The sequence below is a fragment of the Pseudonaja textilis genome, chromosome 3, assembly GCF_049901715.1.
Source record: "Pseudonaja textilis isolate UNSWEBS1 chromosome 3, rPseTex1.2, whole genome shotgun sequence".
Lineage (NCBI taxonomy): Eukaryota > Metazoa > Chordata > Lepidosauria > Squamata > Elapidae > Pseudonaja > Pseudonaja textilis.
Window position 1 is genome coordinate 22,278,591 of NC_141992.1, and position 26,641 is coordinate 22,305,231.

At 38.6% G+C, this 26,641-nt stretch overlaps 1 protein-coding gene, 1 long non-coding RNA gene and 3 other non-coding genes across 17 annotated transcripts in view; all 5 read right to left on the minus strand.

Moving 5' to 3' along the window:
• Nucleotides 1-11,977: 11,977 nt before the first annotated feature.
• On the minus strand, nucleotides 11,978-15,835 carry LOC113434370 (uncharacterized). Of its 2 annotated transcripts, none has more exons than XR_003373798.2 (5): nucleotides 15,785-15,835; nucleotides 15,222-15,349; nucleotides 14,417-14,534; nucleotides 13,034-13,110; nucleotides 11,978-12,093 (listed from the first exon to the last, which is right to left on the minus strand). It is a non-coding gene; the product is annotated as an uncharacterized LOC113434370 (long non-coding RNA). The 2 variants fall into 2 exon arrangements; XR_015742700.1 differs by lacking the exon at nucleotides 15,785-15,835 and adding an exon at nucleotides 15,592-15,613.
• Nucleotides 13,196-13,287, minus strand: LOC113434561 (small nucleolar SNORD12/SNORD106). The gene has a single exon (XR_003373813.1). It is a non-coding gene; the product is annotated as a small nucleolar SNORD12/SNORD106 (small nucleolar RNA).
• Nucleotides 14,609-14,700, minus strand: LOC113434560 (small nucleolar SNORD12/SNORD106). Its single transcript, XR_003373812.1, has one exon. It is a non-coding gene; the product is annotated as a small nucleolar SNORD12/SNORD106 (small nucleolar RNA).
• On the minus strand, nucleotides 15,453-15,546 carry LOC113434562 (small nucleolar SNORD12/SNORD106). Its single transcript, XR_003373814.1, has one exon. It is a non-coding gene; the product is annotated as a small nucleolar SNORD12/SNORD106 (small nucleolar RNA).
• A 2,637-nt stretch (nucleotides 15,836-18,472) lies between the features above and the next one.
• Nucleotides 18,473-26,641, minus strand: part of STAU1 (staufen double-stranded RNA binding protein 1) — a 42,643-nt gene continuing 34,474 nt past the window's right edge. For 4 of the 12 annotated variants that reach the window (XM_026697508.2, XM_026697505.2, XM_087929013.1 and 1 more), the window contains 8 exons: nucleotides 26,339-26,551; nucleotides 25,783-25,920; nucleotides 24,801-24,947; nucleotides 23,252-23,324; nucleotides 22,007-22,323; nucleotides 20,764-20,886; nucleotides 20,333-20,418; nucleotides 18,473-19,466 (listed from right to left, as the gene is read on the minus strand). In XM_026697508.2, coding sequence (XP_026553293.1) covers nucleotides 19,379-19,466; nucleotides 20,333-20,418; nucleotides 20,764-20,886; nucleotides 22,007-22,323; nucleotides 23,252-23,324; nucleotides 24,801-24,947; nucleotides 25,783-25,920; nucleotides 26,339-26,551 — 1,185 coding nt within the window. In that variant the 3' untranslated portion in view covers nucleotides 18,473-19,378. Of the gene's footprint in view, nucleotides 19,467-19,563; nucleotides 19,620-20,332; nucleotides 20,419-20,763; nucleotides 20,887-22,006; nucleotides 22,324-23,251; nucleotides 23,325-24,800; nucleotides 24,948-25,782; nucleotides 25,921-26,338; nucleotides 26,570-26,641 lie in introns of all 12 variants that reach the window. The other 8 variants (XM_026697507.2, XM_026697502.2, XM_087929010.1 and 5 more) reach the window with 3 other exon arrangements.

Consider the following 26,641-nt stretch of genomic DNA (forward strand, 5'->3'; position numbering starts at 1 on the left):
TCCCTTGTCATAATGCTTCAACCATGGCATAAATATTCCTTCCAAGAACCTTTCATGCTGCCCATGGGACCTATTACTTTAAAAGTCTCGGGGTATATTCTTTGGTTATAGGAGGGGGAAATTCTAGTCATGAGTAGGGCAAGGAACACCTACGTTCAGACAATGTTATCTGAGCATAATAATTTGGTTTCATATTCTGTGCAATAATATTGCCCTTTTTATTATATGCATGCTGGCAGGGGGACACAGTGACAAAAGAAGACAAAATAGTTTGGCCTTGTTCTTCATTAAACGCATCCCTTTCATTCTGCTCATTAAGTATTCACTTCACTGATCCAGCAGAAAAGCTAATGACTGAAAGAGCTGCTATCAACCTGCCATTGGACTATCTGGCCTCTTGCTTTTACTTTCAGTCTCTTTTATTTTATAATCCTCAGCATTCCTCATCAGTGACCATTGGTAACCAATATGGCTATTAGAAATTTTAGATCAGCCAGATTCAGAAGAACCATCCAGAATCACATTGATAACACTCTGTTAGTGTTTGGGGATAAACCCCCTAGCAGAGTGCACAGCAGCAGTCAAGCCAGGCAGCCAAATGAGAGTGAGGCTGGGCCCTAGAGTATACACACACTTGAGACAAATACACTGTTTGTGGTTTAAATAGGTATTTAATTCATACAGAGATTAAGAATAGTCATTCAGTCCATATGTAAGTATCCAGTTTATCAGTCCAGTTATCAAGTCCATTAACAGTAAATACAATGTTCTTATCTGCTTGTAATCTTCTCCATATGATACCTTTCTCTCAAGTACTAACGCTGAATCCACAGCTCACCAGTCAAACAGTCCTTGTGTTCAGGTGAAATGGTATCTGGCACAGTAGCCTCCAAAAGTCAGCAGATAGACGTTCCAGCAGACAGCAGACCAGGAACAGTAACCAGGTGCATCCAGTAGCAGGACTCAGACAGTTGCATCCAGAAGCCGGGGACTCAGACAGTTGCATCCAGAAGCCGGACTCAGACAGTTGCATCCAGAAGCCGGACTCAGACAGTTGCATCCAGAAGCCGGGGATATTACGTTTCCCCTCTACCTATATGGCTGCCTGCAACCGCACCCACAATGACATTGCAGTTTCTTGTGCTTAAAGCTACATAGCACTTAATCCTAGGTTCATATATTTATTCACCCAAACCAGTTGGAGTATCCATATACCCAACATTCTCCCCTTTTGGGTGATATAAATATATAACCTTTACATTCTAAACCCATATTTTTGACAACTCTCTAGATGCTTAATAGCACCTTGGGCTTTAGTAAAATGATCAGCTACATTGTCCTCCGACATGCTGTATTCCAGCTGTATCAATTTACTCTGTACAGATTCTCTTACATTCAGATACCTCAAATCTGTATGTTTACTTCTCGTTTTAACTGCAATATTAGTGGCCATTTTAATTGCTGCCTGATTATCTTCATGTACAACTATAGGGTAATTTACAGTTATACCCATATCCTTCAACATTTGTTTGTACATAATCAACTCAGTACACAATAAAGATAAACAGGAGAATTCTGCCTCCATAGTAGACAAACTTATATGCTGTTGCCTTATAGACTTCCAGCCAATTAATGTCTTACCCAGCATTATGGCTGTTCCTGAAGTCGACTTTCTTGTATCTCTTTCTGCTGCAAAACTAGCATCTGCATAAGCACTCAATATGAGATCACCTTTTGGTTCTAAATACAGTGCATGGTGTAATGTTCCTTTAAGATATCTTAGGATTCTTTTCAATGCTATCCAGTGGCACTGAAGTGGGTCATTATTGTGTCTTGCCAGCTGATTAATGCTAAAAGCAATATCTGGCCTTGACCAATTGCTAATATATGATAAGCTGCCAATCAAAGATTGATACAGTTCCTTATCACATTTGGGACTTTGTGTATCCATTTTGCAAATATCCTGACTCATTGGAGTCTTTGCAGGCTTACAAAGTTCCATTTTATAATCCATTAGCAATTTAGATATCTTATCTTCCTGAGATATCTTATACCCTTTCTGTGTTCTCAGTATATTCAAACCTAGATATCTCTTTATCTCACCTAATTGCTTGATTTTTATTTTCTTGGCTAATGATGCAATTATTTCATTTGCTTCATCATTAGACTTAGTTATCAGAGCAATATCATCAGTAAACAACAATAATAATGATATCTTCCCATTCTTTTCTCTCTTAAATAGACATGGGTCAGCTAAACCAGCTTTAAATCCTATATTGGTCAGTTCCTTTACAATATACTGGTTCCATTCATAGCCCGATTGTTTAAGACCATAGAGGCTCTTCTTTAATAACCAACAATCATTATCATTATTATTTCCTTTAAATCCATTAGGCCTTTTCATATATATAGTATGTCTTAGTGGAGCATGCAAGTAAGCAGTTTCCACATCTAAATGGTTAACTATATATTGCTTGCTTGCTGCCCACACTAATGCTGCCCTTAAAGTTGCTGCTTTAAGACTAGGTGCAAATACTTCATCATAGTCTTTTGCACTTTGTCTAAAACCTTGGGCTACCAACCTTGCCTTATGGATTGTGTTTCCATCCTTATCTGTTTTTATTTTAAAAATCCATCTGCAGCCAATGGGTTTTTCATTAACAGGTAATCTCACGTTTTCATACACCTTCATATCCTTCAGAGACTTCAATTCCTTATTCATTGCTGCATACCACTTTTCTTTCTCTTTAGAAGGATATCATTTATCTCATCCACAGTAGATGGCACTCTATTTTCCTGGCACACTGTGTTAGCCTGGTATCTATCAGGCGGTCTAGAAATACGTGTAGTCCTTCTGGGTATTACTGGGCTTGTATGAGGACTTCTTTGTGTTACTACTTGGTCCTTTTCCTCATCTTGCTGAGCTATTTCTTCCTTTTCTTCTTCTATGGGCACTATCTCTTCCTGTACTTCTCGCTTTACATTTTTCTTAAAGTTACAGGGATACTTAATGGGATTTCTGTAGGATTCAATAACCACCTCTTTATTGCTATCCTGCTCTAACTTATCCCATCCTACGTGCTCTAGAAATTGGGCATTGGCACTACATAACACTTTAGATGTGCCTTTCTCCCAAAATCTATATGCCCTATGGTTAGCTTGGTAACCAACGAAGAAAAATTGTTTAGCTCTATGTTGCCCTTTACGCCTGAGTTGTGTAGGGATATGCACCCATGCTGGTGCACCAAATGTGTGCAGGTAACTCAGATCAGGCTTCCTGCCATGCCACATGGTGAATGGTATTTCACCAGTGGTTGAGTTAACCACATTATTTAATAAATGATTAGCACACATTGTTGCCTCCCCCCACAAAGAATCAGGTAACCTAGAATCAGTTAACATAGTACGGGTCATCGCCTGCAATGTTTGGCCTCTTCCTTCTATATATGCATTGTGTTGTGGTCTGTATGGTGCAGATGTCTTATGAGCTATTCCAGCTGCCTTTAACCTATTCTGGAATTTGCTATTAACAAATTCCGTGCCATTATCTGTCACCAAGGTTAACAGTTGCCGTTTGCTTTTCCTTTCTGCAAACTTTAACCAATTGAAGAAATGTTGATATGTTTCAGTTTTGCTTTTCATTAGGTAGCAAAACCCATATCTAGAGTAATGGTCCATAATGCTCAATATATATCGAGCACCCCCCAAGCTGGGTTTCTTTGGACCAATAATGTCTGCAAATACTACTTCTAAAGGTTCTTTAGTTTTGAAACCATTTAGTCTATTTGCAGGCAATATTTTACTCTTATCTTCACAACAGACATTACAACGCAAATACTTATCACAGGGCTTTAACCTTATACCTTCAGATAACTCAACTGTGCGTTTTAGCTTTTTAAAATTCACATGCCCCAAACGCCTATGCAATAAATGGATACATTCATCATGAGGCTTGGTATTATTAAATACAGTTTGTGCCTCCCCTTTCTTACCATCATGTAAGACACATAATGCTCCATTTAAAGCTGCAGTTACCTTTTTGTTATCCCTTTCCAGTGTGCACTTATTATTCTTAATATCACAATTGCTAAACATGGCCAGTTCAAAGGATTTCTTTGGCTTCTTTAAATTCTGGCGTTTTCCTTTTCTGCAGAATCTTGCCAAATGTCCTCTGCCTCCACAATTAAAACACTTTTTAATTGTGTATGCCGTTGAAGATAACTTCTCTTCTTCCGGGTGCTTTACTTTACACAGCTGGTTTCTATCAGGCTTTGAAGATAATTTCTCTTCGTTATGTTTATCTTCCCTCAGCTGTTCATGTTCACTCCTTCTCCTGGCTTCCTCTAATAGCCGGCCGGTTATCTCAGTTACTGATAAACTGTCTTTTGGCAATACCTCTAAGGCAGTCACAAAATCATCATAGCTTCGATCCAGAGAAGACAATATGATGTATACTTGCTGCAACTCATTAAATACAAGCTCCTTTTCTTGCAGTTGTTGAAAAATGCTTTTCATACAGTTTAAATGAGTCAACATATCTCCATTTATCTCAAGATGTGTTCTAAACAGCTTCCGTGTAAGATTGATATGAGGTCCTACACTGTCTCGAACATAAATCCTTTTAAGACTATCCCAACAGTCTGCAGCATTTTCCACTCCTCGGATATGAATGAGTTGCTGGTCAGACAGGGTGAGACCTATGATGCACAAAGCCTGCTCATTCTTTCTTTCATAGTCCTGTATCAGTTTATAATCCTCTTCATCATTAGGATTTAAGTTTGATACATCTGGTGGGTTTGTTATTATGTCCCACAAACCTTCTCTTCGTAGCAGTAAACTACATTTCATTGACCATGAAACATAGTTTGTTCCATCTAGTCTGGCTATCATGGACAGACTTGGCAAATTTACTTGTGCCATTGCTCTGCAGAAAAATAACTATTTAACAAACAGTTTGTCTTTACAGCAATGTGTAACTCTTGACCAAAACTCTCACTGCTAAAACCTGGTTAGCTAGACTGTGCACACTGCTGGGCCCATAACCAATGTTAGTATTTGGGGATAAACCCCCTAGCAGAGTGCACAGCAGCAGTCAAGCCAGGCAGCCAAATGAGAGTGAGGCTGGGCCCTAGAGTATACACACACTTGAGACAAATACACTGTTTGTGGTTTAAATAGGTATTTAATTCATACAGAGATTAAGAATAGTCATTCAGTCCATATGTAAGTATCCAGTTTATCAGTCCAGTTATCAAGTCCATTAACAGTAAATACAATGTTCTTATCTGCTTGTAATCTTCTCCATATGATACCTTTCTCTCAAGTACTAATGCTGAATCCACAGCTCACCAGTCAAACAGTCCTTGTGTTCAGGTGAAATGGTATCTGGCACAGTAGCCTCCAAAAGTCAGCAGATAGACGTTCCAGCAGACAGCAGACCAGGAACAGTAACCAGGTGCATCCAGTAGCAGGACTCAGACAGTTGCATCCAGAAGCCGGGGACTCAGACAGTTGCATCCAGAAGCCGGACTCAGACAGTTGCATCCAGAAGCCGGACTCAGACAGTTGCATCCAGAAGCCGGGGATATTACGTTTCCCCTCTACCTATATGGCTGCCTGCAACCGCACCCACAATGACATTGCAGTTTCTTGTGCTTAAAGCTACATAGCACTTAATCCTAGGTTCATATATTTATTCACCCAAACCAGTTGGAGTATCCATATACCCAACACACTCAAATAATGGAAATGGCAAGGTTTCAAAAAGGCACCTCTGTTTTACTGATTATATCGAGATTTCTGACTATGTAGACTGCAAGAAATTCTGTATAGCCCTTAAAACAAACATGGTGCTACAGGCGACCTCCTCTGCCCCTAGAAGTTGTACGAGGATCAGGAAAATAACACAATGTAATATAGGGCAACTATGGAAAGATGATTTGGTATTGTTGTTAAGGGATCAGCTGGGAAACCAGGAATTCCAATTCTGCCTGAAGCACAAAATCAGCTGGGTGATCTTGGGTCACTTTCTCTTAGCTGTAGGAAGGAAGCAAGGGAAAACTCCTCCCGAAATCTTGCTAAGAAAACTGCAGGGAGTTGTCCAGGCAGTCACCAGCATTCAATGCTGACTCAAAGGTGATTGTATAAGTGTATGTATACACCAGTAGTGGAATTCAAATTTTTTTACTAGTGGTTCTGTGGGCATGGCTTGGTGGTCGTGGTGTGGCTTGACAGAAGGATACTGTAAAATCCCCAATCCCCACCCCACTAACCTGCTTTCCAGCTCTATTCTCCTGTGCAGGGCAACAAAAGAAGACCCAGCCAATCAGCTGAGACTCAGGAGGGAGAGAATAGATGGGGACGGGGCCAGTCAGAGGTGGTATTCCAAACTACTCAAAATTTCCACTACCAGTTCTCCAGAACTGGTCAGAACCTGCTGAATACCACCTCTGGTATACATACAGACCTGTGTGTGTGTGTAATATTTGTATGCATATAAATTAATGATGCTATACAACTTTAGCAAACTTATTTAATTCTATCATTACCACCCTTTGTAGAAAAGGTGCACTAAGGAGAGTCTCAGAAAAACAGCAACAAGAACGGAAACAGGCTGGACATTTTCAAAAATGCTAACAAATGCAGGAAATCCCGCACAATGAAAAACACTTGAGAAATGTGCTTTTTGTCACATACCCAGAAATCTCCCTTTATTTAGCTCTTTATAAATGTAATACTGCTGAGAAATTTGAACAGCTTTTTATGTTATCTATGGCGAACATAGCAAAGAAATTCACCCAGGGAGCCCTCCTCCCCTGCTCACTTTAGGTTTCAGTAATAACAATTTCTAAGCAAGATGACATGAAGATTACCATGGGGTGAGGGAGGAGGCCGCAATTTGCTGAATGGCCTGACTCCCTGGAATAGAGCTGGGGAACTAAGCCCCATTATGACTTGCGGACTTCAACTCCCAGAATTCCTGTGCCAGCAGGACTTTCATGTGTGTTCTCATGACTTTTCCCATCCAATTTCCCGCCTAAAAGGCATTAAAAGTGTAAAAGTGGAGACTTTGGAGAGATGATGACGAGACCCAAGGAAAACACAGTTGAAGTATAATGGGAAGTTATTCCTGGTGAAGTTGGATGGATGTTTGGTGGGTTCAAAGACTGGCACTATCTCAGCCCTCATCGCCTTGTCATTTAGTGAGTACTGTGGTCATTATGTGAACCCATGTATTCCTATGAATGCCAATAGAGAAATCAGCAAAAAACCAACGTGGAGATATTGGATTCTTTGGAAGACAGTCAACATTATTCCCACCCCACCCTCGATCTTTAGTTCAAACTTTTTATTATCCCTCAATTTAAATCCAGAATCAGTGGGAGGTTTAGAATGTGGGAACACAAAGTGTGACTGAAACCTAGTTACCCAATTCTGAGAATGTTCACACAAAATCTAAGCAGTCATGAAGAATTAAACTCCACTCACTTGTGCACGGAATCACCAAAACCCGCCCAACAGAAGTTTGCATATCTTGTTCTCTGTGCTGAAGAGGGGTGAGACAAGGAAGCCCCCTTTATTACAAAACTCATTACTAAGTCATGCCTACTGCTGACCAATTGTTTAGTTACTAAATGTCTGGCTCTTCATGACCCCATAGTACACCAGGCTCATTTTTCACTGCCTTTTGGAGTTTGCCCAAATTCATGTTCATTGTGTCAATGACACTAACATCCTCTTTGCCTTCAATCTTTTCCAACATTAAGGTTTTTCCCAGTGACTCCACTCTTCTCATTTGGTGGCCAAAATACTTGAGCTTGTTTCACTATTTGTCCTTCCAAAGAAGGCTGATTTTCTTTAGAATTGACTTGTTTGATCATCTTGCAGTCCAAGGGACTCTTAAGTATCTTTTCCAGAACTACAATTCAAAAGCATCAATTCTTCAGGGCTCCACCTTCTCTGTGGTCCAAGTCTCACAACCATACATTACTACTGAGAAAACCAGTGTATGTATACATATTTTGTCAACAAGGCTGTTTTTAATTTTATGGCTGCAGTCACCATCTGCAGGGATCTTGGCACCCATGAAAATAAAATTGGTCATTATCATTTCTTTCCCTTCTAGTTGCAAGGAAGTGATGGGACAGGATGCCATGATCTTAAGCTTTTTTAATGTTGAGTTTCAAGCCAATTTTTGCATTCTCCTTTCACTCTCATCAGGAGGCTCTTTAATTCCTCTTCCTTTTCTGACATTCTTAAGGAAGAACCACTGACAAGCTCTTTTGCAATATGATACAGGCTCTTTTTCTTTTGTATGTGTTGACAGTTGCGGGTTGATATTTTTTACAAGAATGGAGTCTGAATCTGTAAAATGTCCTTCTTTCCAAAATATGCCTGGTTTAGGAAACCACTAATCTTTATAATGGTTTTGACAACATGTGATCCATACTAGGGAGTCAAGAACCACATTTTTTTTGAATTACTGGAAGCATGCTACTTGTATCATAGCCCCATACCTCATCTGCAAAGCTGGTCACTAGCCCAGATTTATTTTCATGGGTGTGACTCACTTAACTGCCTTGCTTAGCAACATAAATTCTTGACTACCTATAAAGGAATTAACTACAGAGGAATTATCAGTTCTACAGAGGAATTATTGAGTCTGTCATCTGCACCTCTATAACAGTCTGGTTTGGTTCTGCAACCCAACAAGACAGATACATACTTCAGAGGATAATTAGGACTGCAGAAAAAAAACCAATACTAATCTGCCTTCAATCGAGGACTTGTATGTGAAAATATTTACAGACCCCTCACATCCCGGACATATAAACTATTTCAACTCCTATCCTGAAAATGATGCTATAGAGCACTGCACACCAGAACTAGACACAAGTTTTCCCCCCTGAATGCGAACTTTGCTAAACAATTCCCTCAACACTGTCCAACTATTACAAAGTCTGCATTACTATTACTATTAATCTTTTGATCACTCCTTATCACCCATCCTCTCCCACTTTTGACTGTATGACTGTAACTTTGTCGCTTGTATCCTTACAATTTATATTGACTGTTTCCTAGTATGATTTGATTGCTTATTGTACCCCATGACTATTAAGTGTTGTACATGATGATTCTTGACTCTTTGAATGAATGCATCTTTTTTTAATGTACACTGAAAGCACCTGCACCAAGAAAAATTCCTTGTGTCCAATCATACTTGGCCAATAAAGAATTCTATTCTATTCTAAAAAAAATGCCTTGTACTTGCAAAGAAACCTCTTCCAGAGATGGAATAGCTTTGAATTATCCATTGAAACCTAAAATAGTTTTCATGCTTCAATTTAAATCAGGGGTCTCCAACCTTGGCAACTTTAAGATTTGCAGACTTCAACTCCCAGAGCTGAAGTCTCAGCAAAGCTGGCTGAGGAATTCTGGGAGTTGAAGTCCACAAGTCTTAAACTTGGCTAAGTTTGGAGACCCCTGATTTAAAGGATATGCAGTAAATGGGTGTGCTCCATTAACAAAGTAAAAACATACACACGTTATAAATAAACCAATTATGTCTCCCATTCAAATAAAAAAAAATGCATGTGAAAGCCTGAGGTAAATGCTCTTTGCATCCGAGCAAAAAGTGGGCAAACAGCACCCTCTGAAGTCCTAACACAAAAATGCAAAGCCAAAACAAAGGTAAAAAGCAGGCATACAGGTCTTCAGGATTTATCTTAATTGCATAATTCATATTGGGGCAGCATCAAGCTAAGATATAAGTCCGTTTTTGAATTCAGCAGCTCTTTAAGATAAAGCCAGAAAAGAAACCCCACTGAACTTTGTCTGATGCAAGAGGTACACACTTATGTAACTAAATCTATTTAAATATATCCTTGTGAATGTAATTATTTAAAAATTTTCTCTACAAAGTACCTACATGCATGAATCATTTACTTTGTTCCCACGTCTGAACAGCCAACATTTTTGCCATGGTTGAGTTAATCATACAGTAATTAAGCAAAGTTAGCCAAAGGCAAACTCAAAAATTTTTCAGATATTTTCGAAGTCGTAAATTATCTCTAAATCCTACCTTTTCTAAGGAAAAATGACTTTTTAATTTCAAATCCCAGCCAGTCCTGGAATTCTGAGACTTGGAAGTACACACATTTTAAAAATTGCTGAGAAGTATCACATTATGCGAGCTTTAACCATTTATGTAAATGTTGACAGATGAATCTTGACCTACACCTTGAGGGCTGAAATCTTATGAAGGAGAGCTAAATTTTCTAGAATACATTTAAATAACACCTACTTACAAACAAGATGGTAATTTTGAAGCAATAAAGTTAATTGTGATCAGCGATCAGAGAAGGAAACTTTTCAGCTGTCTAACCTGATGTCAAAACTCTTCCAAAGGCATAAAGTGTGGTGGAAATGTGCAGTAATATAAACCTTTTTCTGAACCCGAGAAAACCCTCTTGAAGGAGCAAAAACCCACCAGAAATGGTGCAGTACTTTCGTCTGAAAAAGATCCCTGGATTTGCAAAGAATAAGACAGCCAACAGCCAAGAGAGAAGACAATTGGGTCTTTGTGTCCTAGGAAGATCACAAATTTGATGTCTCTGGATAACTGAAAATTAAGTTGTGTTGCTGCGCAGGTTTCTGTATACTGTATTATTAAACCACTTCTACCCATCAAAAAGCAGGGTATAAAATTTAAATTGTATAAAGGGAAAGCTAATGATACTGTTGACTATCATACAGCTGCTTTAGAATTGTAGAAACTAAAGTTTCCTGCTTCACTAAGGATGCATTTAACTGCATTCAGTAAGGCTACATTTAACTCAGCCCAATGATTAGCTCATCCTCTAATCCAGGGGTTCCCCAACCCCTCCCTCCCACCAACAGCAGGCTGTAGCATGCCAGAAACCAGACCACGCAAACAAGTGAAGCCCCATCTGCAGGATGCAGGCAGCCCATGAAACCATGCTCCTCCAGTCTGTGGAAAAACCTTTCTCCACTGATCTCTGCTACCCACTGTTGGCAGCCACTGCTATAATCCACTGATTGCATTGGATGCATGTATGTAAAAACAGATCTTATTTTGTCAGCTTCCTTGTGAACATGAATGGCAATTAAGCTCCAATCCTCCTCATACCCAGAGGGCTGGTTACAGCAAAGTCTCAGCAATATTACCCAATGCAGCATCTCAGACCAGTGCAAAGAACGGGCACGCATGTTCCTCCAGGAACACAAATAGCCCATACTTTGGGTATCTGCCATGCATAATGTTGCAGTCTGGCTCATACACATCAGGAGAAAAAAAAATTCTCAAGGCACCTGGGCAGACTAACATCTGTCTGTAAGCTACCCAGTCATTTATTAGATGGGCAGCTGTATAAATTGGAATAAATATATCTTCCAACCTTGACTACCATTGATTTACATCAGGACACCATTCCAGCTTAATATGCAAATGCTGTCATTTCAACATTCCCTCCTGCAAAGTTCTCGGTTACTAGTTATGTTATGTTTTATCAGTTGTGTAACCAAGAGCTCATCTTATCAGAGATTCAGATGCTGAACTGGCACCAGATTCTAGCTCACTTTCTTCAGCAGCTGAATGGATGACTGGGCCAATCATTCTCAGTCCAACCTATAACACTGGGGGGAAATGAGAGAAAGCACTGTGTATGGTGTCTTGAGCTCTTGGATGAAAAAGATATCTAATAAATATAAGAAATGTGGGATCATAGCTTAAATATCAGCCTACTTTTACTCAATTGTTCCACGGTTCTGTTACTTGATGTCATACAGTAGGGATACTACAGTACAAATTGTCCTACCAAGATACATCCTTTGTTAACTATCCCAACAAACTACAGCCCCTGCTCATATGGAGCCAGTTATAAATGCATGAACTGAGAACCTGCCTCAGCAGAGAAAAAAAAAACCTGAGTTTGTTTTCCATTGAAAACTTACACCATTTAATGTTGTTATAGTACAAATAAAAGTATTTATTGAGTATCAACTCCATTTAATTCAAATTAATTTCCAGTCACTCAACATGCTGCTCATTAGTATCACATGGCAGTTGAGAATCTGTTAAAAGAAAAAAAAATGTTCAGAATGAGTTTAAGGTAGCAGAAATGAATAAAAACCCTAAACGCTTTCCACCAACAACTTAAGTGCCCAATTCCCATATGCATGGCTTGTTCTATCAGTTTGTTGAACTACCCACACCAGTTTGTTCACATATCAAGATAAAGTAAGGATAGTACTGTTGGAAGAAATATCCTTCTGGGTTCAGTTCTAAGTGGGGAAAAAGACACTGGAAACATGGAGGCTACTTGGAAAGATGGTTTAATGGTGGACAGCAGGACCACACAGCTTGAAGCTCCACAGTGAAAAGGATGATCACATGGTTCAAGGTGAGAAGGTCAAGAAGGGCCGATATGCTGAGGCTGCCTGGGTTTTATAACCTTTGCTGGAATTTAAATTGGAACTTGTATTCCGATTGGTTGTCAGACCCCCATGGGGCCATGCAGGGGCAACTCTGTAGGCTGTCCTTGGTTGAGCCTTGCTGGATGATGATGCACTGAAAGGGCTTTGGGCAATTGCCATAGTTTTACCTGGAGATCTTTGTTATGCAAGGTATTCTGGCCCAGGCCTTAACAGCCCACCCATTAACAAAGGTGGAGGTGAGCTTCTACTTTTGAGGTGAGTTTCTGCTTCTGAGTTTCTACTCTTTTTAGAGGATATATTCTGCCTTTTTAATATTTCCCAGGATATTTCATTTTTCTAGGAGAGGGGTGGGTGCTTACTTCCTACAGTACAAGATTGTATAGCTAAATGTCAGCCCAGGTTATGTGTGGTGCTAGAGTTGATTATGACCACTAAAAGCACCATTATCTGTATCAAATGAGATATGGTAGCCCATCATACATACAGGGGATACTTTAAAGATACAATGTATACTGTTCCAAAGTAATTCTACAGAAAAGGTAGGAATCCACACATTTGTATGCTAAGTAAAACAAACCTTTCTGGACTAGCAATCCCAGAAAAATGTAATGCAGCTTCTTTCATCACCAGTGCTTCAAGCCAAGTACCACTCTCCTGAAAAATAGTAAGCCACATGAATGAAGATTTACATCTGGCTTCTGGCTTCAAATATAAAATGTACAACATTAAGACCTGAACATCAGTGGAATCAGGCTATTTGGCTAGAATACATGCTTGATCAGCAGAGTCGATATGATGGGGAAAAAAGGAATAGTCATCATGTACCACTGAGCTAAATGTTTTGCAGTCCCCTTTGTCTTAAGAGTATACTTGACTTCAAAGCACGCTTGATAGGAGACAATCACATAGAATAACTATTTTTTCATCCTTTCAATTATATAGTCTGATTAAGTTCTATGGCAGTTTTTAAAAGTACACAAATCTGGCAACTGCAGTCAAGCTCCTAGATCAAAGTAACACAATTTTATAATTGAAGTTATTTTACATGCAACACTGCACCACAGTTTAGCATATGAGTCCCAGGCTCATTAACTTTACTTTTTCTTCTGAGTAAATGAAAGCTTTGTTTGAATGCCCAACAGTTCCTACCAGGTGCAAGCTTACACAAATGCTAAGCAGTTTAAATCATGAGTGGGAAACTTCCCAGTACTGCCCATACTGACTGTAGCTAATGAGTAAAAGCCTAACATCTGGAACACATCACATTGCCAAACAATGGGCAGTTCAAGCAAGCCACAACCAAACCATGGCTTATATCTTTTTCCATTCACTGATACAGTTCTCGGCAGAGAACTAAGGAAATGTTGAATAATGATGCATTTTCAGTCAATTTACAACAAATGTGTGCACCTTAGTCAGCTTTATGAACCAATTTTATCAACTAGAATTTCCAAGTTCTTTCCACCCACATTTTCTCAAAGTGCATTCATCCAACTTGAAGCTTTAAATATCTGTCATTTTTTAAACACTCCCCCCAAAAAAAAGTAATGTAGCCTTTCCAAAACCTTTAAAACAAGGTTGACCAAATAATTAATATACTGCACATTTTAGAGTCTTTATCTGTGAAGTTGTGTTCTCCCAGGAGGGTCCCGGGAAAGACAGAATTTGCTCCTCCAGGGTATTCTATGGTACAGTCTCCAACAAAGTCATTATATAGGGAAATGCAAAGCATTCAATTCCAAAGAACTCCAAAATGCTATTTCCTCTAGGAGCAGGTCAACATCACCATTCTAGTTTGAAAATTGTTCTAAAACTAAATTGTCTTGAAAATCACCAATCAGAACAGAAATGCCCAGGAGGGAAATGTAACATTTTAGAGTCCTTCTGCATGTTCCAGTATCCTGAAACAGGATACTGAGATTACTTTTAATAAGTACATAATAACTTAAGACATTCTTACCTCTATATTTACTGGATGCACTTGAAACAAACAGCTCAATTTTTCTTAGGTTTACATGACTCCTCTTTTTCATCCATCTAGTGCAAGAATTCTGTTATTTCATTGATTCTTTTGAATCCTAAAATGGCACAGAAGACCCATTAGTTACATTATAGGCTGTCTTCCTGGGGTAAAATAAACAGGTACACCCCAGCTGATGTATCAGACAAAGGACTGGCTAATACAGTAAGATCAACAGTATCGCTCTGATGGGGAAAAAAGCTTCAGTCATCATACACATCAGCTCTAAAGGCACATTAGAGAAGGGAATATCCCCAGGGTATTTGCAACCATAACTGTAGTTTCCTTGTCTCAAAGTTTCCCCCCTATTTGCTAATCTAGCCTTCACAAAGAAATGAAATGTAAGAAACAATTTACGGGTAGCTTATTTTTAATTAAAATAGTTATCTACCAATGCATTCTATTTTCCAGATCGCTTTTGAAAAGAATTCCTATGGAAATTTCAGCAACCCAAAATGTAAAAATTAACGTTATCTCTAAAGTACTTGGCAGTGCATGCCTCCATGCCATCCACCTACTGAATGGTTTAGGGCCATTCTTCACATCAGTGTTTCACAACCGTGGCAACTTTAAGATGCATGGGCTTCAATTCTCAAAAATTCCTAAGCCAACTTTTCAAGACTGCAGGGCTGAGTATAGGCAGTGGCCAGGAGTCAACAATTCCCATGTGGATCGTTCGCCCTTCACTGGTATAAGATGGTAACATGTTTCTGCATCCAACTAAAAATAAGCATAAGAAACTCACATGTCCCTTTTTTAAAAAAATGTTCACCACAGAACCCATAATGGCAGTTTAGGTGATTCCACATCTTTCAACTTGGAGAGTTTTGCAAGAGCTTTCACCTTTCATCCTTCACTGAGTTCTTTTCTTGCCTGAAACAGGAAGAGATCCAAGACAGAAGCATTATTCCACATCCTAGCGAAAGCAAAGTGTTATCAATTCCCAGCCAGCCCCCTTCTTCCTCCCCACGGTACAATTGGTGCAGTCAGACGAGTTCTGGCTAATAACAAAGAATTCAACATTTCCGCTCAGATGGGGAAAAAAGTCTCAAGTCATCACGAGCACCAAATTAAACCTTCAAGCGCTTAAGATCGCAGCCTGGGAAGAAGAGTACCGGGAAAGAACGAGGCAAGGGGAAAGACTCCTGAATCCATTTTGCATAATCTTAAAGTAAAGTAAACCGGGATAATTTGGGGAGAAAAAAAAGAAAAGGAGAGAGGAGAAATCGGTGAGGCAATCTAAAATCTCGCGAACAACGAACAACGTGGCAGATGGCGGCGGATTGCCAAGCTCCACGGACGACTCACCTACTCAGCCTCGAAGCATCCCCAAAAAAGAACGCGTGCGTCCGTGTCGCGTCTTTATATATACACTAGAGCAGCTTGGTGCGCATGTCTGTCCCAAAGCATTTTGGGAAATGTAGTTTCTCAAAGGCCCTGGTGTACGGTTAACACTTCCGTGCTTTTGTTTGAGAGGTAGCTGGTTGTTATGGGAGGGGACAAATCCCGCTTGAAGGATTTAAATTTTAGAGCAGCGCTTTCGCTTTGCAACTTTGGTTTGTAGGTGCCCCTATTGCGTTATACTGCGTGGTTTAATCATGCTGGAATACAGCATTGGTGTGAATCGTTGGAATGGCAAGGGGCAAACACGGTTTAGATAAAACGCGGCAAATACGTAAGGATTTGTTCTGCCTGAAAGCTCAGTCGCGTTCGTTTACTCAAGAATATTTCTCGAAGTTCAATAGAAAACATACCTTTAGTAAGGAACACAGACTTTATGGGATAGCGTATCGTTTATTGTTAGGGTTATCCTATTGTTTTTGCACAGTCAAAAAGAGAAAGAGTAGAGAAATAGAGAAAGACATTAAATTAATTCAAGGGCAATAGGTTTAATGGGCTGTGAGTCCAGTATAAATCTTGTTTACTTGTCAGAGCAATCACAATCCTACTGCATACCAAAGTACTCATAAAAATTAAAATCTTATAATACATAAGCATTTTTCTTTTTTTAAAAAAAACCCCAAACACTGCTCGTGTGAAGTTCTTTATTCTGTTCTACATTTTAAGAAAGGTAATGAAAACTAAGTCCTTCCTGAAGTCCCCAGAAAAAGTTGAATGGGAAACACTCAAAGGAGCAGGGTAGGAAGCAGCATGCTTTGAAATGAATGATTAAAGCAGCGTTTCTTAACTCTGCGGTTGGCTGGGGAATTCTGGGAGTTGGAGTTTGCACGTTAAAAGTTGCTGAGATTTGAGAAACACTGGGTTAAGATGTTGGACCAGGATGGGAGACCCAGATTGTAGTCCATCCTAAGCAACAGATCTTTGCTTAGGAGATCCTGCAAGGCATTGTACGAGGCGTTTATCAATTTAAAAAAGGGGTTTTAGGGTTATTGTGCTAGCAAATCTGTGATTGAATTTCATGAAGCTCTTAACCATGAACTGAAAGCTAGAAAAATCAGTGATGCTGGGACTCAAGTCTTTATTAAAGGCAGAATGCTTCATGGTTATGGAAGCAAGTAATAACACTACGCTTTCATATTTGCAGATCCCAACCAATATAGATTGTACTGTCCTCCCAATAGGGCATGGGTGCCAAATTCATTGCGTCATGTTACCGTTACGTGACATTTCACATTTTTTCCCTTCATGGAGCTGGGGTGGGCGTGGCCTGCATGAGATGCATCCGGCCCATGGGCCGCCAGTTTAACACCCCTGCAATAGGGGCATCTTCCAGACTTGTATCTTGCTTAACTAGAGACATGGAAGTGTAGTTGAAGATCTCATCCGTAGCAAAGATCCAAAGCATTAATCCAATATCCAGCATAGTAGTGAATAAATTGAGGGACTAAAAGGAGACTCAAATTCAAGTCTACCCTCACGAATGGTGGTACTGGATGATTTTGAGCCTAACCTTTTCACAGGATTATTTTTGTGGATAGATGTTTGGAACATGGACAGCTATAGGTAGGTAGGTAGGTAGGTAGGTAGGTAGGTAGGTAGGTAGGAAGGAAGGAAGGAAGGAAGGAAGGAAGGAAGGAAGGAAGGAAGGAAGGAAGGAAGTCTTAGCGCAGATTCAGATCAACTAACTCAACCATTGCATCCATTTTGCTTGGAAAGGGTTTGAGAAAAGCAAAGTAATTATAAATGTGGTATCTAGTCTTTCAACTCTTTATTCAATCTCTGTGAATAAAAGGATGGCATCGAACAATGATACACCAACTTATTGTACTTAACTTGTATTGCTCCCACTGATTTCTACCTGAACTATTTAATACTCCCAGGGGAATGTGCTGTTATTAGCATGATTTATGGCAGGGCTTCTCTACTTTACAGTAGCTCACAGGTTGAACAGATTATATTGTTATTGTAGCTAGTCATAGTTTCCAGCTGGGCCAGTGTTGCAAAATATTAACCTAAAATTTAATTGAAGACAACAGACTTCATTTGGAAGGGGGAGGTGGTCTGAACAGAAAGGATTTATGTAGATTAAGGCCTATGAAGTTGTTTTTCTTCAGGGAACATTGCACAGTTCCAGTATCAGTGGGCAGAATGGAGTCACCTTATTAATTATATTTAATTTTAACAAAAACATGTAACTTTTAGTTTTTGTCCTGGCTTCAGGCATTGTTTGGCATGCTGCTTCTTGCCCATCCCCAAAGTTGTGCACCCCTAGTCTTAGTGTTAATCAAGATGATCCCAAATAAGCAACAATCTCAGGGCTTCCACTCGGTTCATATTTTGGAAGTTTACCTCTAAGAGAATTATTTTTAGGAAAGTTTGTGTGTGCGCGTGTGTATATATTATATATATAAAAGCCATGCTGAGTATTTACAAAGACACACACACACACACACACACTTTGAGTAAATTGTTTAATGACTTCCCAATCAGTTATGAATTTATTAGTCTTAAATTTTCACTCATTATTCAAAACCTGCTGCAGTTAAAAACAAAAGTACTATGAAATTGCTGTTTAATAAAAAACAATTTCCCCTGTTTTTTTAGTATTTACCATTTATTGGACAAACACTACGTTTTACTTACATTCCATGGGGAGAAAAAATTCCAGCGTAAACAATGAACTGAAGCAGTACTTAACTTGCAATGCTATCGTGCTTTACCTGGACCATATGCAAAAACTTTATTGCCCACATTACTGTGGGCAATAAACACAACATCAAAAGCAACACAGTTTATATATAAACATAGGTAATTTTTTTCAGCCCTACATGGATATGTAATTAAACAGTATAAAGCACTCAGGAAAATCAATCTGCAGCTTTATATGCACTACATTGAGATCATATCCTGTATTGTACTGAGTTGGTGTGCCTTTATATACAGACACACACACACTTTTTTTAAAAACAAAGATTAGCGACCATTTAAGCTTCTGTTGCATTCAGGTTTCCCTCCCTCTTCCCTACCCATCAAAAATATTCTAAAATCAAAGTGATCAAATAAAAGTTTAAAATTCTAAAATGTATAATTATTTCTTCAATTGAGATTTAGGCGAGGTTCACCTTACTCGTTGATAATCAAATGGTAGGCACACCTTTTCCAGTGAAATTATTAAAAATCATTAAAAAAAAAAAAACTTAACACATACATGGATATGATCTTCCCAAGTTAGTTCATAGATAAGTGTGTCAGACAATCAAGTTTCTAAACTGTGCTATAGTTCTAGGTACAATTAAGAAACTTTTAAATGAAAAATTTATAGTGTCATTCAAAACAATGCAATGAAACTAAAAATTTTATCACTGTTTGAAAAGCAACGGTTATGATTTAGACACTACAGTGGGTTGTAACAACTGTAGCACTCTAAAACAGTTAGGTTACATTATTAGGAAGCATTTGATTTTCTCTGGTGCTTTCAGGTTTGGGTCCAGTCAAGCCTGTTTAGGCAGTGGTGTCCAGTGTTTGTCCCAAAGTGTTTGAGCTAGCCGGTTTGAGGAGAGGGTCACTTTCCATTTCTTGCTTCACGCATCTGGGGTGGGGGGGAAAAAAACAATACCTCTTTTTAGAACAGAGCCCCGTTTTGAATTATAGAAGATTCAGTTTTTCAAGTTCATAGTAAGACCCACCTTTTCTCTCAGACAGCAAATTACTGCTATATGTTTGTCCATTTGCTTTAAGTGCACTGCCAACAACATAATTAAGTAACATCCGATAAGCAAAACCTATTCCAATGAAGCAATATAATCTACTTCATCCAAAGCTAAATGACAAGAGCAAAACCTTCAGGGAAAAATGAATGGCAGAATATTTTGCTGTAATCCAAAGTATGATCTCAGCAGTGACATTGTTTTAATTGGTGGGTTGTATGCTTTGTTCAATGAGCTGGGTGGCCATGTAAATTGCTTTAATTGAATAAATAATGCTGATGTACAAAAATAGGGACCACTTTGGTGGGAAGGTAACAGCGTTCCATGAGCCTTCGGTGTTTAGTCATGCCAGCCACATGACCACGGAGACGTCTTCGGACAGCACTGGGTCTTTGGCTTTGCAACAGAGATGAGCACCACCCCCTAGAGCCGGAAACGACTAGCATGTTTGTGTGAGGGGAACCTTTACCTTTACAATTTGGGACATAGATTTATTTATTTTTAATATTTACATCGCCTCCCATCTTCCAACTTACTCAGGGTGGCTTCCAATCAAAGTTAAAACATATAAAACTATATTAAAGCTATAAAATTAAACAGATACACATTTCTCATATCCAACCTCCATTATTTTGACTCTTCACATAAATACATTAAGGCAAATATTGATACAAAAATATTCCTAAAATAGTAAATAAAAATCAACAGTCCAGGTACTGCAGGATTATGGGAAATATTTTTCACTCACACAGACATTGGTCCATTTCCTGTTCTTGGCATCTCTGTACTTTGTTGGTCCAACTCAGACAGCAACTTTAAGATGTTTAATGCAGCCTGGAATAGGGAATTTTTAATTATAACTAATTAAAATTAGTTATATAAGAAGAGCAACTATTACTACATTTGATTAGAATTTTATTAGACAATGATACTGGATTTGTTGGGAATGCAAATAAAAATAGTTCCTCTGAAGGTACAGAATTAAAACATCCTTAAATTTTCCCACTGAAAGTTGGAAAGTATATTCTTGTAGAAAAATCTATTTTAGTTTAAACTGTCCAATACTATCTTTTCTCCTTTCTTAGAAACAGGATAAATAAATGCAAGTGACAACTGTTCTTTACTAACACAGTGTGAAAAGGGGAGGTATTGTACAAGAAGTACTTATGGTACTCTTACCATATCATGGCAAGATTCAACATCTTTTCCAATTCCATGACTGATCAGTGGTGGCTGAGAGGAACAATTTATAAGAGACACAAATTCATTCTTGTTGTTTTTGGGGAAATCTTTGTACTCCACCTACAAAGGAAAAATGATTATTTTCAATTGAGTCTCCCTGATTTTTTTTCCAGCAGAAATTCAAGAAATTCAGGCATATTAAGTCACTGTCATACTGAAAAGTAACAGCTGGGTTTTCTTTTAAACAAAAATCTATATTCAAATACAGTACCAAGAAGTTGGGGTGGGGTCGGGTGGGGTGAGATGTTTAATTAATAACAACTAATAAGACATTGCAGGAGATGTGTGTTATGGTGGCAAAATAATCAATATTCATAGTAACAAGAAGCACACAATTTAAAAAAAATTAAGAAATCTGGTGAGTTCTCATGCAAAATCCCAGTCAAAATTGAGCTACCTCAACAGGTTTGATCCATGTAAAAAGTGTGTTTTAAATTTTTTAAATCTTAATAGGTCAATATGGAAGTTGTATGAGTTTTATAGCAACCATGGTGCTAGAGTGCCAGCCTACCAGACATGGTGCTAGACTGCTCAACCTTACAGCTGAGAATCTCAAATAACTGTAGTGATGTTATTAAAGACCCAGTCTACAAGCTGTTACAAAGTGGATAAAAGTATGAGTTTTATAATTCTATCTTTCTACTAAAGGTTTGTACCACATTAGGAGCACCCTAACAATGAAATCTTGCCTTGTAATCTTATCAAGATTAGCAAAAGCTGATTGGGAAAACTAATTCAAGATATAAATAGAAAAATTCAAGAATCTCTCAACTAACAAGTCTCCTTGGAAAAGTTTTATGAAAGACCTTGCTACAATAATCTTAATATAGATGGAGGCTGATCAACTGCAATGCTGACAAATGAGTTGGTAAAGAGATAGAGCAAAATAAGCAAAATAAAATATAACAAGATAAAGTAGCACAGGAATAGCCTCCACAGTCATCTATGCCAGGGGTCTCCAAACTTGGCAACTTTAAGCCTGGAGGACTTCAACTCCAGGTTTAAAGGTGCCAAGGTTGGAGACCCCTGATCGAGATTATAGGCCGAGATTACTCAGAAAAACTTCACAAACAGAGGTTGACCTAAACCCTCTTCCAAAACAGTTTGTTGCAAAATGAGTTGTTCAACTACCAAGCCCAACCCTACAGAGACGTATTGAAATAATCCACTTTTAGTTTACCTGGATTCCCTGAACACCAGAAAGGTAATCCAACTGTTCAGAGGGTCTCGTGAGAGGCCCATGGGGAACATGGCCCAAGGAACTGTTTTTTAAAATGGTTTCAGCAGTAGGAGAAGTGCCACCATATAATAGCTCTCTTGCAATCATGGCTGTCACTGTAGCCTTGGCAGGATTGGGGGCTGCTCTACTGAACTCTTTGGTGTGATGTCCTTGATTGACTCCTACAGCCTGTGCAACCTCAGGGACCATGGGAAGAATGCCAGCAGGAAGCTGCTGATGGCTGAGATAAGGCATCCTAAACTCATCCTCTTTATTACCTAATAAAGAGACAGAATACAAGAGTGGAGATTTAACAGGCAAATTTGCTTACCTGAAAATTGGCAGATCATTGAATATAAAGTCTGAAAAGATGTTGGAAATCAAATCCATTTTTCCCAAAACAAGAGTGAATAGTTCAGGGCTAATATCACTTTGAATGATTTTTAATGCTGGTCAAAAGACTAGAAGAAACTTACAAAATTAAGGAAAATGCATTTTCAGCATACAATGCAAGTAATCTGTCAAGTCCCCATTTTAAAAATCAGATTGTACAGAATTCAATTTTTAAATTTATAATGAATTCCCTATTAATTCAGTATATTCTTCAAAAAAACAACTTGATTTAAAATGAACCTGAATGAAGATTCATTTTTCATACTTTAAAGTTATGCTTTATGACCCACTTGGGGAGGGGGAGCAATTTTATAGCTTGTCCATATGTATTGTAGTCTGAGACTGAATTATTAACTGGAAAACCATCAAAAATGTTTGTTTGAGAAGCTGCCTATTTCTGATTAATATCTATTTAACTATCTGATCTCTGCGTTTATGTCATTGAGAACATTTATCTTTCACTGTTGCCAATAATCTGTTTCTATTTGAGATTATCTTTTTCTTAATTGTTGCAGAGCAAATAGTATGACAAACTATATAAACACATATACAAGTAATTCTAATGTATCTTCATCAAATCATAAGCATCTACTTAATAGCCAATGTACTACCTCTTATTTTTCAAAACAATAACATTTATATTTATCTTCATAAATTCATGTTTTCAAATTTATAGTATTTATAGAATGTATTTACATTTTGCTTTAAATTGTTTTATCTCAGCAATTTACTATAAGTCTTTATTTCTTTATTTTAATCATGATATAATTGATGTAATTATTGTAGAAGGAAAACAAAATTAAGGTCACTTACTACTAGAAGTTTCTTCAGACCCAGGTTCAAAAAAAGTTACTTTTCTTCCATCACCTGGCTTTTTTACTGGCGTCTAAAAGAAAATATATTCAGATTTATTATTGTATTAACCTGAATGCAGAAGATGAGACTATAAGTCAAAATAACAATCTTCCTGTCTTGTTTTAATATGCCTTTACAACTCAGCCTGGTCATTTCACATTTGCTTTCCCACTATTGTGAATACCTATGAAAGTTGTAATTACAACCTTCTTCTGCAATATATATACATGGATCTTTGGTTGTTCGGGTTTTCTCCCGCGTAAGATTCGAAGTATCTAGGCAACGTTTCGATGAAGTCTCATTCATCATCTTCAGGCTTCTTTCTTCAGCTCTGTGCTTCTCAGAGTGATGTGAGATTGCAGCTGCTTCTTCCTTTTAACTGCTAGTGGGGGTGTGACTTGATTGGGTGGGGGCTTGGCTGTGTTCTGATTGGGTGGGGGTGTGTTCTCATTGGTAGGGGGTTTGGCTGTGTTCTGATTGGTTGGGGGTTGGTCGTGTTCTGATTGGCTGGAGGCGTGTTCTGTTCAGGTGGGGGCTTGGTTGTGCTCAGGTTGGTCTTAGTTGCTGGGGGATTTGAGTTGGTGAGCTGTGATCTTGCTGTTTGGCTTCGAGTTCGTGGTCGTGCTGCATCTTCATAGTGGGTGTCGGTTTGCTTCATGTATGGCTCGGAGGGGTTTGAAGTGGGTAGTGATGCAGCTGCAGTGCGGCTTCTGGTCCGTGGTTGTGTCTCATCTTCTGAGTGGGTGTGGGTCTGTTTTCTACATGGAAGTGTGGTGGTGGCATCTTGTGTGGCTCTCATGGGTATGGGTCTGGTGTCATTCTTCATGTTAGGTACTCGTCTGTTCATGAGGGCGGGTTTCCAAATGGCTGGAAGGCGGGAAGTGTCATCTCGTTTATTCATGCTGTGTGGGCGTTTTTCTATCTCTATGGCTTCTCTGATTATTCTGCTGTTGAAGTATCCCCACCTGAACAGAACACGCCTCCAGCCAATCAGAACACAGCCAAAACCCCTACCAATGAGAACACACCCCCACCCAATCAGAACACAGCCAAGCCCCCACCCAATCAAGTCACACCCCCACTAGCAGTTAAAAGGAAGAAGCAGCTGCAATCTCACATCACTCTGAGAAGCACAGAGCTGAAGAAAGGAGCCTGAAGGTGATGAATGAGACTTCATCGAAACGTTGCCTAGATACTTTGAATCTTACGCGGGAGAAAACCCGAACAACCAAAGATCCACATACAAATACCCGCGAGAACCTCAGAAAACAAATATATATATATAATATATAATATATATAATATATATATATAATTTCTTATATATAATTTATAATTTTATATATATAATTTTTTATATATATAATTTCTAATATATATAATATATATATAATTTCTTAGTAATCTTAATTTTTTTTTATGGAAGGCATAATTAGCTGGAGTGGAGTGTTCATTAAATCTAGGTATTACTTCATAAATAATGATCAATCAATCAATCTTGTCCTACCTTTTCTTCTGTCTTTAGTGCTGGTTTTGGGGGCTGTGGCTGGGGGACTTTAAATCCTAAGAGTTCCAGCATGTTTTCAGCTGCATTGCGCTTGGCTACTTTCTTGTTAGTTCCCATTCCTTCAGCTGTGTGCATGCCAACTTTCACCTAGAATTACAGAAAAAACAAAGTTTTTTTTCATTTCGTTTTGATTTTGCACTTTTGAATTAATATTGATTCCTGGCAACACAGAAGAGGATTCTTTCTAGGTCTGAAAGAGACTGGCCCAAAGTTCCCCAGTTGGCTTCAGTGCTTAAAGCAGAACTAGAACTCAAGTTAGTTCACTCCCAGTTCAGTTTCTTAATCACCATGCCAACTGGTCTTCTATCTTTTGATAAAAAACAGAAGCACAGATGATTGTTAGCAACATATTCATGTAAATATAGTCTGACAGAAAACCCATGTCAAATGAAAAGATAAATTAGCCCACTCGCTGCCTTCATCTCATCTGCTGCAGGACAAATACACAGACAAATCCCCTTAGAGATTTTTTGTAACGCTGCAAATTCTAGATTCTTAAAATCTCTATACTGTTCTATACTATCCCTATAAGTATGGATACCAAGTAGGTAAGTTAATTAGGACTGGATTAGGGACTTCTGTCCTCACTATGAGTTGTGTTGCGGGGGCAGGGGATGCATGAAGGGAGGCTCAGCCAATCTCATTGTTCACATGTACTGAAATACATTATACGGTACAGTATAGTACATTGTTCACATGTACTGTAATAAAAATAACAATAACAACAACAATAATAATAAAAAGTATTCCCTACTGGAATATTAACCAGACTTGACCTTCCTTAATTCTGAGCCCAGACAAGGTCAGCTGGATGCTAGCACAGGAAAATGAACTAAAATATTAATATTTAACATATGAATTCAATAAATGAATTGGTTAGAATTTATTTATGCAAAAAAAAAGAGTGCCAAATTGTTCAAACCTGCATAACAAACTCCCGGCGCCTTGGCAATCCACGCTCTGTGATGAGCATATACTCTGGCTCTTTCTCTTTCTTTGCTTGTTGTATTTGAGCCAGTCGGCTAATAGGATTCATACCCTGGCCGTATTCAGGACTCGTCTGTAATTTGGACAGAAAAAGCTGACATCAGCTAACAGCTGTTAAGAAAAATTGTAACACAGCACACTCACATTACACACTCTTACGGATCATGGGTGTACATTTTTATTCTTGATTTTATAGACCATGGTAATTTGAAAGCACCAAGTAAATGTACTTAGCACATCATGTTTATGACCGACTTCTGCATAAGGCTAAACATGCAGGCCAAACAAGAACAAGAAATGCCTACTTAGCAAGCCTTCATTGAAACAGAGTTAGAGAACTTGGCTTACAGAAGGCAGTAAGCACGTATAGCAAATCAAGTGTTATAGGAGTGGCACAATGACAACTGAGAGTTACAATATTCAATAATGCAAGCCAAGGTCCCTTTGCTTCACCTCTGAAATTTCCTTGGATAGCTATATTTTTCTCTCACCTTGACTATTGTTTTCGTTTTCTTTTTGATTCGTGGCTTCATTTTCTCAACTGTAGGAAGGGGAGGCAGTTTCTTCAACTCCTCTAGGACTGCAATAGCTGCATTCTTTTTTGAAATCTTCTTGCTCTTGCCTTCACCTTCACCCATGAACTCGCCCACAGATACCTTTGTAACAAAGCTCTTCATATGCGGAGGACCACTCTCCCGGGTCACCTGTTTCAGAGGTAAAAACTGAGTGAAAGCGTGATAAACACTTATTAAAAATGGTAAAGTATAATGGTTGTATCAAATTTCATTCACATG